Source organism: Entelurus aequoreus, linkage group LG16, assembly GCF_033978785.1.
Source record: "Entelurus aequoreus isolate RoL-2023_Sb linkage group LG16, RoL_Eaeq_v1.1, whole genome shotgun sequence".
In the NCBI taxonomy this organism is placed as follows: domain Eukaryota; kingdom Metazoa; phylum Chordata; class Actinopteri; order Syngnathiformes; family Syngnathidae; genus Entelurus; species Entelurus aequoreus.
Genome location: NC_084746.1, coordinates 3,551,980 through 3,565,339, shown reverse-complemented (window position 1 = coordinate 3,565,339; position 13,360 = coordinate 3,551,980). Strand labels below are relative to the sequence as shown.

At 36.9% G+C, this 13,360-nt stretch overlaps 1 protein-coding gene across 1 annotated transcript in view; it reads left to right on the top strand.

Annotated features, from left to right (window-relative positions):
* The window catches only part of prkci (protein kinase C, iota), an 82,836-nt gene that overhangs the window by 57,757 nt on the left and 11,719 nt on the right, over positions 1-13,360 (top strand). The window contains exons 11-15 of the mRNA XM_062023815.1: positions 1,214-1,300; positions 1,406-1,541; positions 1,618-1,705; positions 7,321-7,446; positions 12,856-12,935. Coding sequence (XP_061879799.1) covers positions 1,214-1,300; positions 1,406-1,541; positions 1,618-1,705; positions 7,321-7,446; positions 12,856-12,935 — 517 coding nt within the window. The remainder of the gene's footprint in view (positions 1-1,213; positions 1,301-1,405; positions 1,542-1,617; positions 1,706-7,320; positions 7,447-12,855; positions 12,936-13,360) is intronic.

Sequence of the window (13,360 nt, the reverse complement as noted above, 5' to 3'; positions counted from 1 at the left end):
GCCCAATATGTTGAAAAATACTCTTAAATGAAGTAAATGCTAGTGCCATTATCTTGACATAATGATATGCGCTCGGCATTACATTTCTTGAAACCAGCAAACTTATACTAAAAACTAATTAATTGTTCTTAATGGAAAGGCAACAATGCAAGCGCTTGTTACTCTCGGGTCTCCTAGCCGCTCAGGCAAATCATATTGTCTAAAAATGCATTTTTCCATGGATAACATGACATCATCGAGCCAAGTGCGTGCGCATATATACAGCCCGGCCCCCGGCCAAAACATTTTTAATTGTAATTTTGCGGAATTTATTTGAATGTGCATGAACTATTTCTGTTCAAAATTGTTTGAAATGTTAAATGTTTAAATATTAACTGTCAGTTTACTGTACTGTGCCAACTGTACTACTATATGAGTACGTGTTTTCGATTGTTTCATTGAAAATAAAACCGCAAAGTCCATTTGGCTGTCATCTGTTTTAATTATGAGACACAATTGTGTCAAAATCATGATTTTTTTTTTCATGCTTGAAATAAGAAATGATTGCTTTAAAAAAGTAGTTTTCTACTTGTGAGTGTTGATGACACAGCTTTGCAACAGTTGATATTCTAGTTTCAAGCATGTTTTACTCAATATAGCTCATCAAATCTCAGCAACAAGCTGTAATATCATAACTGAGATCATTTAGGACCAAAACACTTAAAACAAGTAAAACACTCTAACATAAAATCTGCTTAGTGGGAAGAATTATCTTATCAGACAGAAAATAAGCAAATATCACCCTTATTTGAGATATTTCATCTTACTTAGATTTCAGTTTTTGCAGTAAGCTACATTTGTAGCCACAGCTGCCGTGGGGTAGACTGACGGAAGCGTGGCTGCCAGTTTGCGTCTACGGCCCCTCCGACCAGCACCCATCATTAATTCACTAGTGTGAGCGGCACTGGGGGCAAGGGTGAAGTGTCCTGCCCAAGGACACAACGACAGTGATTTGGATGGCAAGAGGCGGGGAGCGAACCTGCAACCCTCAAATTCCTGGCACGGCCGCTCTACCCACCACGGCCATAAGCGGTATGGCCGAACTGGCCAAACTGCTTATGGCCAAATGGGGAGTCATGTTTTCTAACATATGTGATTTATTTCTTAGATTTTTTTGTCACCATTCACAGAGTATTGAATTGTGTGGTTTAATCATTTAAATGTCTTTCCCCAGACTCTTTTTTGTTATTGAATACGTGAACGGCGGCGATCTCATGTTCCACATGCAGCGACAAAGGAAACTTCCGGAAGAACACGCCAGGTCGGGGTCACGCTCGCATGTGGCGTCCTTCCTACATTCACTGCTATATTGCAGCTTCATGAATATTGCAGCTTCATGAATATTGAGCGTTTTTTTGTCTCTTAGATTCTATTCGGCAGAGATCAGTCTAGCGCTCAACTACCTCCACGAACGGGGCATCATCTACAGAGATCTGAAACTGGACAACGTGCTGCTGGACTCCGAGGGACATATCAAACTTACGGACTACGGCATGTGCAAAGTGTGTATTAGTGATGTATATGAATTTTTGTTTAAAGCGAGCTTATATCACCTATTTAATCTCTTTGTCTGTGCAGGAGGGCTTGAGACCGGGCGACACAACAAGCACTTTCTGTGGCACCCCCAATTACATCGCCCCTGAAATACTGCGAGGGGAGGATTACGGTGAGAATAACCATGCACAGGCACTTTTATGGTGGCAAAACAGTGCCAAAATCTGTGCGCATTAAAAACACTCCTTACACACGTGTGGTCTCTCTGCATGCAAATGAACTCTCTTTGCATGCGTGCAGTCTTTTCATTCTCTTTCATTACGCATTTGGCGCGCCTCCCTTTTGTTACTTAGAAGCGGGCATTGAATACAAAGCCCAGCAACTCCCCTCCTTTCTGATCGGTCACTTTAAGCGCATACTGTCTCCGGATTAGGGCTGGCTAATATGGCCTTTTATTAATATCTCGATATTTTTAGGCCGTGTCACGATACACGATATACGCTACCGTTCAAAAGTTTGGGGTCACCCAAACAATTTTGTGGAATAGCCTTCATTTCTAAGAACGAGAATAGACTGTCGAGTTTCAGATGAAAGTTCTCTTTTTCTGGCCATTTTGAGCGTTTAATTGACCCCACAAATGTGATGCTCCAGAAACTCAATCTGCTCAAAGGAAGGTCAGTTTTGTAGCTTCTGTAACGAGCTAAGCTGTTTTCAGATGTGTGAACATGATTGCACAAGGGTTTTCTAATCATCAATTAGCCTTCTGAGCCAATGAGCAAACACATTGTACCATTAGAACACTGGAGTGATAGTTGCTGGAAATGGGCCTCTATACACCTATGTAGATATTGCACCAAAAACCAGACATTTGCAGCTAGAATAGTCATTTACCACATTAGCAATGTATAGAGTGTATTTCTTTAAAGTTAAGACTAGTTTAAAGTTATCTTCATTGAAAAGTACAGTGCTTTTCCTTCAAAAATAAGGACATTTCAATGTGACCCCAAACTTTTGAACGGTAGATATATATCTCCATATTTTGCCTTAGCCTTGAATGAACACTTGATGCATATAATCACAGCAGCATGATGATTCTATGTGTCTACATTAAAACATTCTTCTTCATACTGCATTAATATATTCTCATTTTCAATCCAATCCACTTTATTTATATAGCACATTTAAACAGCAAAAATGTTTCCAAAGTGCTGCACAACAATATTAAAAACAATATTCAAATATTATCCTTAGCTCCACCAATGACTGAATAAAAAACGAGCCAATTCTAAGCAACACACCAGTTAAGTCTGCACAGTGTAGTTTTTATGCGTGCAGATTTTGGCGCAGTTTTGATGCCTCGCACTTTACTGAAATCCAATTTCTCTGACACAAAGGAGAAGTAAGAAAAACGAAAGCGGGTTAAACTAGACCGCAGAATCCACAGAGAGATTTTGCTTTGTAGACGTGGGCGGGGGAAAAATAATAAATATATTCAGAAGTTGAGCATATTAAAACAATAAAACATCAGTTTCTGCATCACGGCTGTCGACAGTACAAGTAGCTGAGGTATCATAGCAACAGCGTCCGTGGGAAAAGGAGCCTTTTATTCACTTTAGTTGTGTTTAATTAGTATCAGACATCACTCTGAATACACATATTCACATGATAGTATATATCTGTATCATGAATCAATTTAAGTGGACCCCGACTTAAACAAGTTGAAAAACTTATTGGGGTGTTACCATTTAGTGGTCAATTGTACGGAATATGTACTTCACTGTGCAACCTACTAATAAAAGTCTCAATCAATCAAAAAAAACCCCACATAAAGTACAACATGCTACCTTTAAGTCTACATTTGCCATTGAAATGTACCTAAAATAACTATTTGCATAAAATTAGTTGATTTTTGTCATGTCACTACCATATTTGAGTTAAATTTGACTGTTAGTAGTAGAAAAACAGTAATGTAAAGGCTGTAAAGCAGTGGTCCCCAACCTTTTTGTAGCTGCGGACCGGTCAACGCTTGAAAATTTGTCCCACGGACCGGTGGGGAGGGAGGGGGGGTGTATTTAAAAAAAATAAAAAAAATAATTTATTTTATTTTTTTTACATAAATAAATACAATCATGTGTGCTTACGGACTGTATCCCTGCAGGCTGTATTGATCTATATTGATATAGAATGTATATATTGTGTTTTTTATATTGATTTCATTAAAAAAAAAAAAAAAAAAAAAATTTTTTTTTTTTTTTTTACAAAATAAATACAATCATGTGTGCTTACGGACTGTATCCCTGCAGACTGTATTGATCTATATTGATATAGAATGTATATATTGTGTTTTTTATGTTGATTTCATAAAAAAAAAAAAAAAATGTTTTTAAATTCTTGTGCGGCCCGGTACCAATCGGTCCGCGGACCGGTACCGGGCCATGGCCCGGTGGTTGGGGACCACTGCTGTAAAGTCAAGCGTAACCGTCAGGGTTACAGATATATATCCCTGCATCAAAATTGCATTACACGCTTGGCCGATGTTCCCTTTGGCCAAATCAATTGTGCAGCTCAACACAAAAATAGAAAATAGTCTTAATATATTTGCAGAAATCCTGTCTGCATGCGCGTTGTCATCAATGTGTATGGTTTACATGCAGTTTGTGATTTTAACTCTGCAAAATCAATGAATAATGCATAAGTACTCTCTCAAAGCCTTTCATACAGGAGGTATACCTAATAAAATACGTTATGAGAACATGTGTGATCTTTTTGCTCAGAGGACTGGTTACCATAGTAACAGAGGGAAATGTAAGTATGGTTGTGGTTTAATTTATTTAGGTTCTATTCAGTCGCGTGACTTTTGCACGGAAGTAAACGAAGTGGTAGGCCACCAAACCAATGTGTTTACCATGCAAAAAAACAGATTGTGATATTATCGGCCTATATATGCGTTAAAATGTAATATCGGAAATTATCGGTATCGGTTTTTATTTATTTATTTATTTTTTTTAAAATTAAATCAACATAAAAAACACAAGATACACTTACAATTAGTGCACCAACCCAAAAAACCTCCCTTCCCCATTTACACTCATTCACACAAAAAGGTTGTTTCTTTCTGTTATTAATATTCTGCTTCCTACATTATATATCAATATATATCAATACAGTCTGCAAGGGATACAGTCCGTAAGCACACATTATTGTGCGTGCTGCTGCTCCACTAATAGTACTAACCTTTAACACTTAATTTTACTAATTTTCATTTCATTTCATGTTTTTATATTGTTGTACTTTCTTTTTTATTCAAGAAAATGTTTTTAATTTATTTATCTTATTTTACTAATTTAAAAAAAAACAACCTTATCTTCACCATACCTGGTTGTCCAAATTAGGCATAATAATGTGTTAATTCCACGACTGCATATATCGGTTGATATCGGTATCGGTTGATATCGGTATCGGTAATTAAAGAGTTGGACAATATCGGAATATCGGATATCGGCAAAAAGCCATTATCGGACATCCCTAATTGTGATCTATCTGAGTGCGCAAGGGGCCAAGATCTTACCACTAAAAGCAAACACAAGCAATGGAATGTATCCCTATATGTTATCGATTTCTTGGATGATCTCAAGGATTATTCGTCGTTGGCGTTCCCAGACATGTCAAACCGCCTGGTGCTCCACACATTGTTCTACACCTCAAAAAACAGATGAAAACTTGAAAAAGCATGGAGGTTTACAACTTCTTTGGCCGGGTCAAGGAAATTGGTATTAAGACTCTCCCAGATGAATAGTACATCGTTTTTGCTCGGGTAAGGTTGCATTTCATGATTTAACTTTGCATCTACAGCCATGTTTGTTGCCTTTTTGCTGTTGTACGAATCGTTAGGAGTCGAGATGTCCGATAATGGCTTTTTTGCCGATATCCGATATTCCGATATTGTCCAACTCTTAATTACTGATACCGATATCAACCGATACCGATATATACAGTTGTGGAATTAACACTTTATTATGCCTAATTTTGTTGTGATGCCCCGCTGGATGCATTAAACAATGTAACAAGGTTTTCCAAAATAAGAGAACAACTTCAACTCAAGTTATGGAAAAAAAATGCCATTATTGAAGTCACAAAGTCCACTATTTTTTTTAACATGCCTCAAAACAGCAGCTTGGAATTTTGGGCAGGTGAGGAGGTTGAGGTGGGCGGGGTTGGGGGGGGGGGGTGTAGGGGGTAGCAGGGGGGCGTATATTGTAGCGTCCCGGAAGAGTTAGTGCTGCAAGGGGTTCTGGGTATTTGTTCTGTTGTGTTTATGTTGTGTTACGGTGCGGATGTTCTCCCGAAATGTGTTTGTCATTCTTGTTTGGTGTGGGTTCACAGTGTGGCGCATATTTGTAACAGTGTTAAAGTTGTTTATACGGTCACCCTCAGTGTGACCTGTATGGCTGTTGACCTAGTATGCGTTGCATTCACTTGTGTGTGTGAAAAGCTGTAGATTTTTGTGACTGGGCCGGCACGTAAAGGCAGTGCCTTCAAGGTTTATTGGCGCTCTGTACTTCTCCCTACGTCCGTGTACACAGCGGGGATTTAAAAAGTCATAAATTTTACTTTTTGAAACCAATACAGATTTTTTTTTTAAAGCATTTATCGGCCGATAATATCGGCAGTCCGATAAAATAATAAAAAGATAAAATACAAGTAATATCAAGATAATACTTAAATGGAAAATACTAAACGTTACACTGCAAAAAGTCAGTGTTCAAAAACAAGAGAAAGAAAATACAAAAATGAGGGGTATTTTACTTGAACTAAGCAAAATTATCTGCCAATAGAACAAGAAAATTTGGCTTGTCAAGACTTTCCAAAACAAGTAAAATTAGCTAACCTCAATGAACCCAAAAATACCTTAAAATAAGTATATTCTCACTAATTAACAAGTGCACTTTTCTTGGTAGAAAAAAAAAAGAGACCTTTTTGCTCAATATGTTGAAAAATATTCTTAAATGAAGTAAATGCTAGTGCCATTATCTTGACATAATGATATGCACTCGGCATCATGATTTCTTTTCCATGCTTGAAGTAAGAAATGATGACTTTAAAAAAGTAGTTTTCTACTTGTGAGTGTTGATGACACAGCTTTGCAACAGTTGATATTCTAGTTTCAAGCATGTTTTACTCAATATAGCTCATCAAATCTCAGCAACAAGCTGTAATATCTTACTGAGATCATTTAGGACCAAAACCCTTAAAAGAAGTAAAACACTCTAACATAAAATCTGCTTAGTGAGAAGAATTATCTTATCAGACAGAAAATAAGCAAATATCACCCTTATTTGACATATTTCATCTTACTTAGATTTCACTTTTTGCAGTACAGTAAGTATATCAAACAAACTTTTAACGAAGGGATCACTGCAAACTTCTTCTTCTCCACCTGCTCCCTTAGATTGTTGTGCGTGCCACTTTTATCGTCGTCTTTGTCAAATCTTGCATTGTTTCGCCCTTCTTGATTACCTCTCAAGGAACTCTGAAGAAACGTTTATCCTTTTCGCGATTTAAACGGTTCCAACAGCCTAAAACAACGCAAGCATGGGGCATTTGTCTTTGAGAAAGGCAAAGTACCGCACAGAACGCCATGACGACAGACGCTCGCTGGCCCACAGCTTTGAGCCTTGCATAGTTAATGAGCCAGACGTGACGCGAGGTGAATACTACCTATATCGAAGGGTGAGAAGTCAACTGAAAGGATATGAAGCCTCTAATCAAATGTGTGTGTTTGTGCAGGCTTCAGCGTGGACTGGTGGGCGCTGGGTGTGCTGATGTTCGAGATGATGGCGGGCCGGTCGCCTTTTGACATCGTAGGGAGCTCCGACAATCCTGATCAGAACACAGAAGACTACCTCTTCCAAGGTACTGAGCTGCCGCCTGTTTGACACCTTCGTGCCTGGGGGCAGACCATCTGTCATCAGGAACATGTGTGAATGCATGTGTTGATTATTTGAAGGTTTTTTTTAAGAATTGGAGTTAAGGTGCCATAATAAAAGTGTATTTGCCTTTATGCTTAAATTCAGAGAGTTTAAAAGTACTTTTAGTAAGCCCTACTACACTGCAAAAAGTCAGTGTTCAGAATCAAGAAAAACAAATACAAAAATGAGGGGTATTTTATTTGAACTAAGCAAAATTATCTGCCAATAGAACAGGAAAATTTGGCTTGTCAAGACTTTCCAAAACAAGTCAAATTAGCTAACCTCAGTGAACCCAAAAATACCTTTAAAATAAGTATATTCTCACTAATAACAAGTGCACTTTTCTTGGCAGAAAAAAAATGAGACCTCAATATGTTGAAAAATATTCTTAAATGAAGTAAATGCTAGTGCCGTTATCTTGACATAATGATATGCGCTCAGCATTACATTTTTTGAAACCAGCAAACATACTAAAAACTAGGGATTTCCGATAATGGCTTTTTGCCGATATCCGATATGCCGATATTGTCCAACTCTTTAATTACCGATACCGATATCAACGGATACCGATATCAACCGATATATACAGTCGTGGAATTAACACATTATTATGCCTAATTTGGACAACCAGGTATGGTGAAGATAAGGTACTTTTTAAAAAAATGAATCAAATAAAATAAGATAAATAAATTAAAAACATTTTCTTGAATAAAAAAGAAAGTACAACAATATAAAAACAGTTACATAGAAACTAGTAATTAATGAAAATTTGTAAAATTAACTGTTAAAGGTTAGTACTATTAGTGGAGCAGCAGCACGCACAATCATGTGTGCTTACGGACTGTATCCCTTGCAGACTTTATTGATATATATTGATATATAATGTAGGAAGCAGAATATTAATAACAGAAAGAAACAACCCTTTTGTGTGAATGAGTGTAAATGGGGTGGGTTGGTGCACTAATTGTAAGTGTATCTTGTGTTTTTTATGTGGATTTAATAAAATAAATTTAAAAAACACGATACTGATAATAATAAAAACCGATACCGATAATTTCCGATATTACATTTTAACGCATTTATCGGCCGATAATATCGGCAGACCGATATTATCGGACATCTCTACTAAAAACTAATTTATTGTTCTTGATGGAAAGGCAACAAGGCAAGCGCTTGTTACTCTCGGGGTCTCCTAGCCGCTCAGGCAAATCATATTGTCTAAAAATGCATTTTTCCATGGATAACATGACATCATCGCGCCAAGTGCGTGCTCTTTCAGTCAATTAGTGCGCATATATACAGCCAGACCAAATTGGTTTAATTGTAATTTTTTGAAGAATTTATCTGAATGTGCATGAACTATTTCTGTTCAAAATTGTTAGAAATGTTAAATGTTTAAATATTAACTGTCAGTTTACTGTACTGTGCCAACTGTACTACTATATGAGTACGTGTTTTCTATTGTTTCATTGAATATAAAACAGCAAAGTCCATTTGGCTGTCATCTGTTTTAATTATGAGACACAATTGTGTCAAAGTCATGATTTTTTATTATTTCATGCTTGAAATAAGAAATGATGACTTTAAAAAAGTAGTTTTCTACTTGTGAGTGTTGATGACACAGCTTTGCAACAGTTGATATTCTAGTTTCAAGCATGTTTTACTCAATATAGCTCATCAAATCTCAGCAACAAGCTGCAATATCTTACTGAGATCATTTAGGAGCAAAACACTTAAAACAAGTAAAACACTCTAACATAAAATCTGCTTAGTGAGAAGAATTATCTTATCAGACAGAAAATAAGCAAATATCACCCTTATTTGACATATTTCATCTTACTTAGATTTCACTTTTTGCAGTGTAGAAAAACGGTGTTTTGTGTGTCTGTAGCTTTAATGCTTACACTCGATACACTTTTTGCAATACTGTGACATTTTTGTATGGTTCGCCTTTTTAAAAAAAATATACATACTTCTTTGTATTTACCCAACAGTTTTTCAAAAATGTAAATGTCTTTAAATGCACACAAATATTGATCAAGCACACTTTGGTGAACATATAAATGGGCCGTTGACAGTGGATTGGCTTCAGAACTACGCTGCGCGGAGGAAGAACAGTCACATTGTGTGCGCTACATCTCGGACTGTGCGTGAATGAGCCTTTTCTTCATCTCCCATCGCTCACACAGGAGGAGTTCTTGTCTACAGTTCAGCTACGCCAACAAAGATTAGAATAATGTCACTTTATAGTTCACTTTTATGGACTCATTCATGTCTCCCATTCAGCAATGTGCCATGGAAGTGAAAAAATTCTACAAAGCTCGGAGGAGAATAACCAGCCACATTTGTTCCCTATTTCTTGACTAACACGATCGTCATTAAAGATGAATTGTAATAATGTTATGATTGCGTGCCATTACACAATATGGTAGAAGAAGAGGTTAGCCTCTCGTATATATATATATATATATATATATATATATATATATATATATATATATATATATATATATATATATATATATATATATATATATATATATATATATATATATATATATATATATATATATATATATATATATATGGAGCTTCAAGAGGTAGTCACCTGAAATGGTTTTCACTTCACAAGCTCATGGAGAGAATGTCAAGAGTGTGCAAAGCAGTAATCAGAGCAAAGGGTGGCTATTTTGAAGAAACTAGAATATAAAACATGTTTTCAGTTATTTCACCTTTTTATGTTAAGTACATAACTCCACATGTGTTCATTCATAGTTTTGATGCCTTCAGTGACAATCTACGATGTAAATAGTCATGAAAATTTAGAAAACGCATTGAATGAGGAGAAGGTGTGTCCAAAAGATTGCCATGTATTGTATATATGTATGTATATATACAAAACCCAAAACCAGTGAAGTTGGCATGTTCTGTAATCCGTAAATAAAAAGATAATACAATTATTTGCAAATTCTTTTCAACTTATATTCAATTAAATAGACTGCAAAGACAAGATGTTTAATGTTCACACTGAGAAACTTCTTTTTTTTTGCAAATAATGATTAACTTAGAATTTAATGGCAGCAACACATTGCAAAAAAGTTGTCACAGGGGCATCTTTACCACTGTGTTACATGGCCTTTCCTTTTAACAACACTCAGTAGAGGTTTGGGAACTGAGGAGACACATTTTTGAAGCTTCTCAGGTGGAATTCTTTCCCATTCTTGCTTGATGTACAGCTTAAGTTGTTCAACAGTCCGGGGGTCTCCCTTGTGCTATTTTAGGCTTCACACATTTTCAATGGGAGACAGGTCTGGACTACAGGCAGGCCAGTCTAGTACCCGCACTCTTTTACTATGAAGCCATGTTGATGTAACACATTGCTTGGCATTGTCTTGCTGAAATAAGCAGGGGCGTCCATGGTAACGTTGCTTGGATGGCAACATATGTTGCTCCAAAAGCTGTATGTACCTTTCAGCATTAATGGTGCCTTCACAGATGTGTAAGTTACCCATGTCTTGGGCACTAATACACCCCCATACCATCACACATGCTGCCTTTTACACTTTGTACCTAGAACAATCCGGATGGTTCTTTTCCTCTTTGGTCCAGAGGACACGACGTCCACAGTTTCCAAAAACAATTTGAAATGTGGACTCGTCAGACCACAGAACACTTTTCCACTTTGTATCAGTCCATCTTAGATGAGCTCAGGCCCAGCGAAGCCGGCGGCGTTTCTGGGTGTTGTTGATAAATGACTTTGGCTTTGCATAGTAGAGTTTTAACTTGCACTAACAGATGTAGCGACCAACTGTAGTTAATGACAGTGGGTTTCTGAAGTGTTCCTGAGCCCATGTGGTGATATCCTTTACGCACTGATGTCGCTTTTTGATGCAGTACCGCCTGAGGGATCTTAGGTCTGTAATATCATCGCTTGCATGCAGTGATTTATCCAGATTCTCTGAACCTTTTGATGATATTACGGAATGTAGATGGTGAAATCCCTAAATTCCTTGCAATAGCTGGTTGATAAATGTTGTTCTTAAACTGTTCGACCATTTGCTCACGCATTTGTTGACAAAGTGGTGACCCTCGCCCCATCCTTGTTTGTGAATGACTGAGCATTTCATGGATGCTGCTTTTATACCCAATCATGGCACCCACCTGTTCCCAATTAGCCTGTTCACCTGTGGGATGTTCCAAATAAGTGTTGGATGGGCATTCCTCAACTTTCTCAGTCTTTTTCGCCACTTTTGCCAGCTTTTTTTAAACATGTTGCAGGCATCAAATTCAAAATGAGCTAATATTTGCAAAAAATAAAAGTTTTCCAGTTCGAACGTTAAATATCTTGTCTTTGCAGTCTATTCAATTGAATATAGGATTTGCAAATCATAGTATTTTGTTTTTATTTACCATTTACACAACGTGACAACTTCACTGCTTTTGGAGTTTGTATATATACACTACCGTTCAAAAGTTTGGGGTCACATTGAAATGTCCTTATTTTTGAAGGAAAAGCACTGTACTTTTCAATGAAGATAACTTTAAACTAGTCTTAACTTGAAAGAAATACACTCTATACATTGCTAATGTGGTAAATGACTATTCTAGCTGCAAATGTCTGGTTTTTGGTGCAACATCTACATAGGTGTATAGAGGCCCATTTCCAGCAACTATCACTCCAGTGTTCTAATGGTACAATGTGTTTGCTCATTGGCTCAGAAGGCTAATTGATGATTAGAAAACCCTTGTGCAATCATGTTCACACATCTGAAAACAGTTTAGCTCGTTACAGAAGCTACAAAACTGACCTTCCTTTGAGCAGATTGAGTTTCTGGAGCATCACATTTGTGGGGTCAATTAAACGCTCAAAATGGCCAGAAAAAGAGAACTTTCATCTGAAACTCCACAGTCTATTCTTGTTCTTAGAAATGAAGGCTAGTCCACAAAATTGTTTGGGTGGCCCCAAACTTTTGAACGGTAGTGTAAGTACATAAATAGCTCACATCATGATCTTGTCATTATTGTTTCATGTATGTCTTCTATTTTTTTTCTTTTTTCCTATTGTATATGTCTTTTGTGTGATCTGTGTACAGTATGAGTAACTAACCCAACAATGGTTAAGAAACACTGCCATATATCACATTAAACAACACATCACAGAGTGGGAAAAAGCTGGATTCCCACCACCTTCATGATAGGTTAGACCTAAAATGATGTTTGCTTAAAGATATGTGGGAATCAGCTAATATTGTATGTTTGTTAAAAAACTAAAACTGTTGTTACGGAACTACTTTAACCTCAATCTGCCAGTTGATGACTATATCGCACCTTCTTGTCTTCCCACCTCCTGCAGTCATATTGGAAAAACAGATCAGAATTCCCCGCTCGCTGTCAGTCAAAGCTGCCAGCGTACTCAAGGGATTCCTCAATAAGGTAACACAGCGGGTCAGATGAGCCACAAACACCTTTTGTAGTAGAATGATGTTGCGGTGGCCTTGGCGCCACATCATCTGTCACACTCGGTTATACAACAATACACATTTCTATAGCTTCTACATGTTCTCCTACACTGCAAAAAGTCAGTGTTCAAAAACAAGAAAAAAAATATAAAACTTAGGGGCATTTTATTTGAACTAAGCAAAATTATCTGCCAATAGAACAAGAAAATTGGCTTGTCAAGACTTCCCAAAACAAGTAAAATTAGCTAACTTCAATGAACCCAAAAATACCTTAAAGTAAGTATATTCTCACTAATAACAAGTGCACTTTTCTTTATAGAAAAAACAAAAATGAGACCTTTTTGCTCAATATGTTGAAAAATATTCTTAAATGAAGTAAATGCTAGTGCCATTATCTTG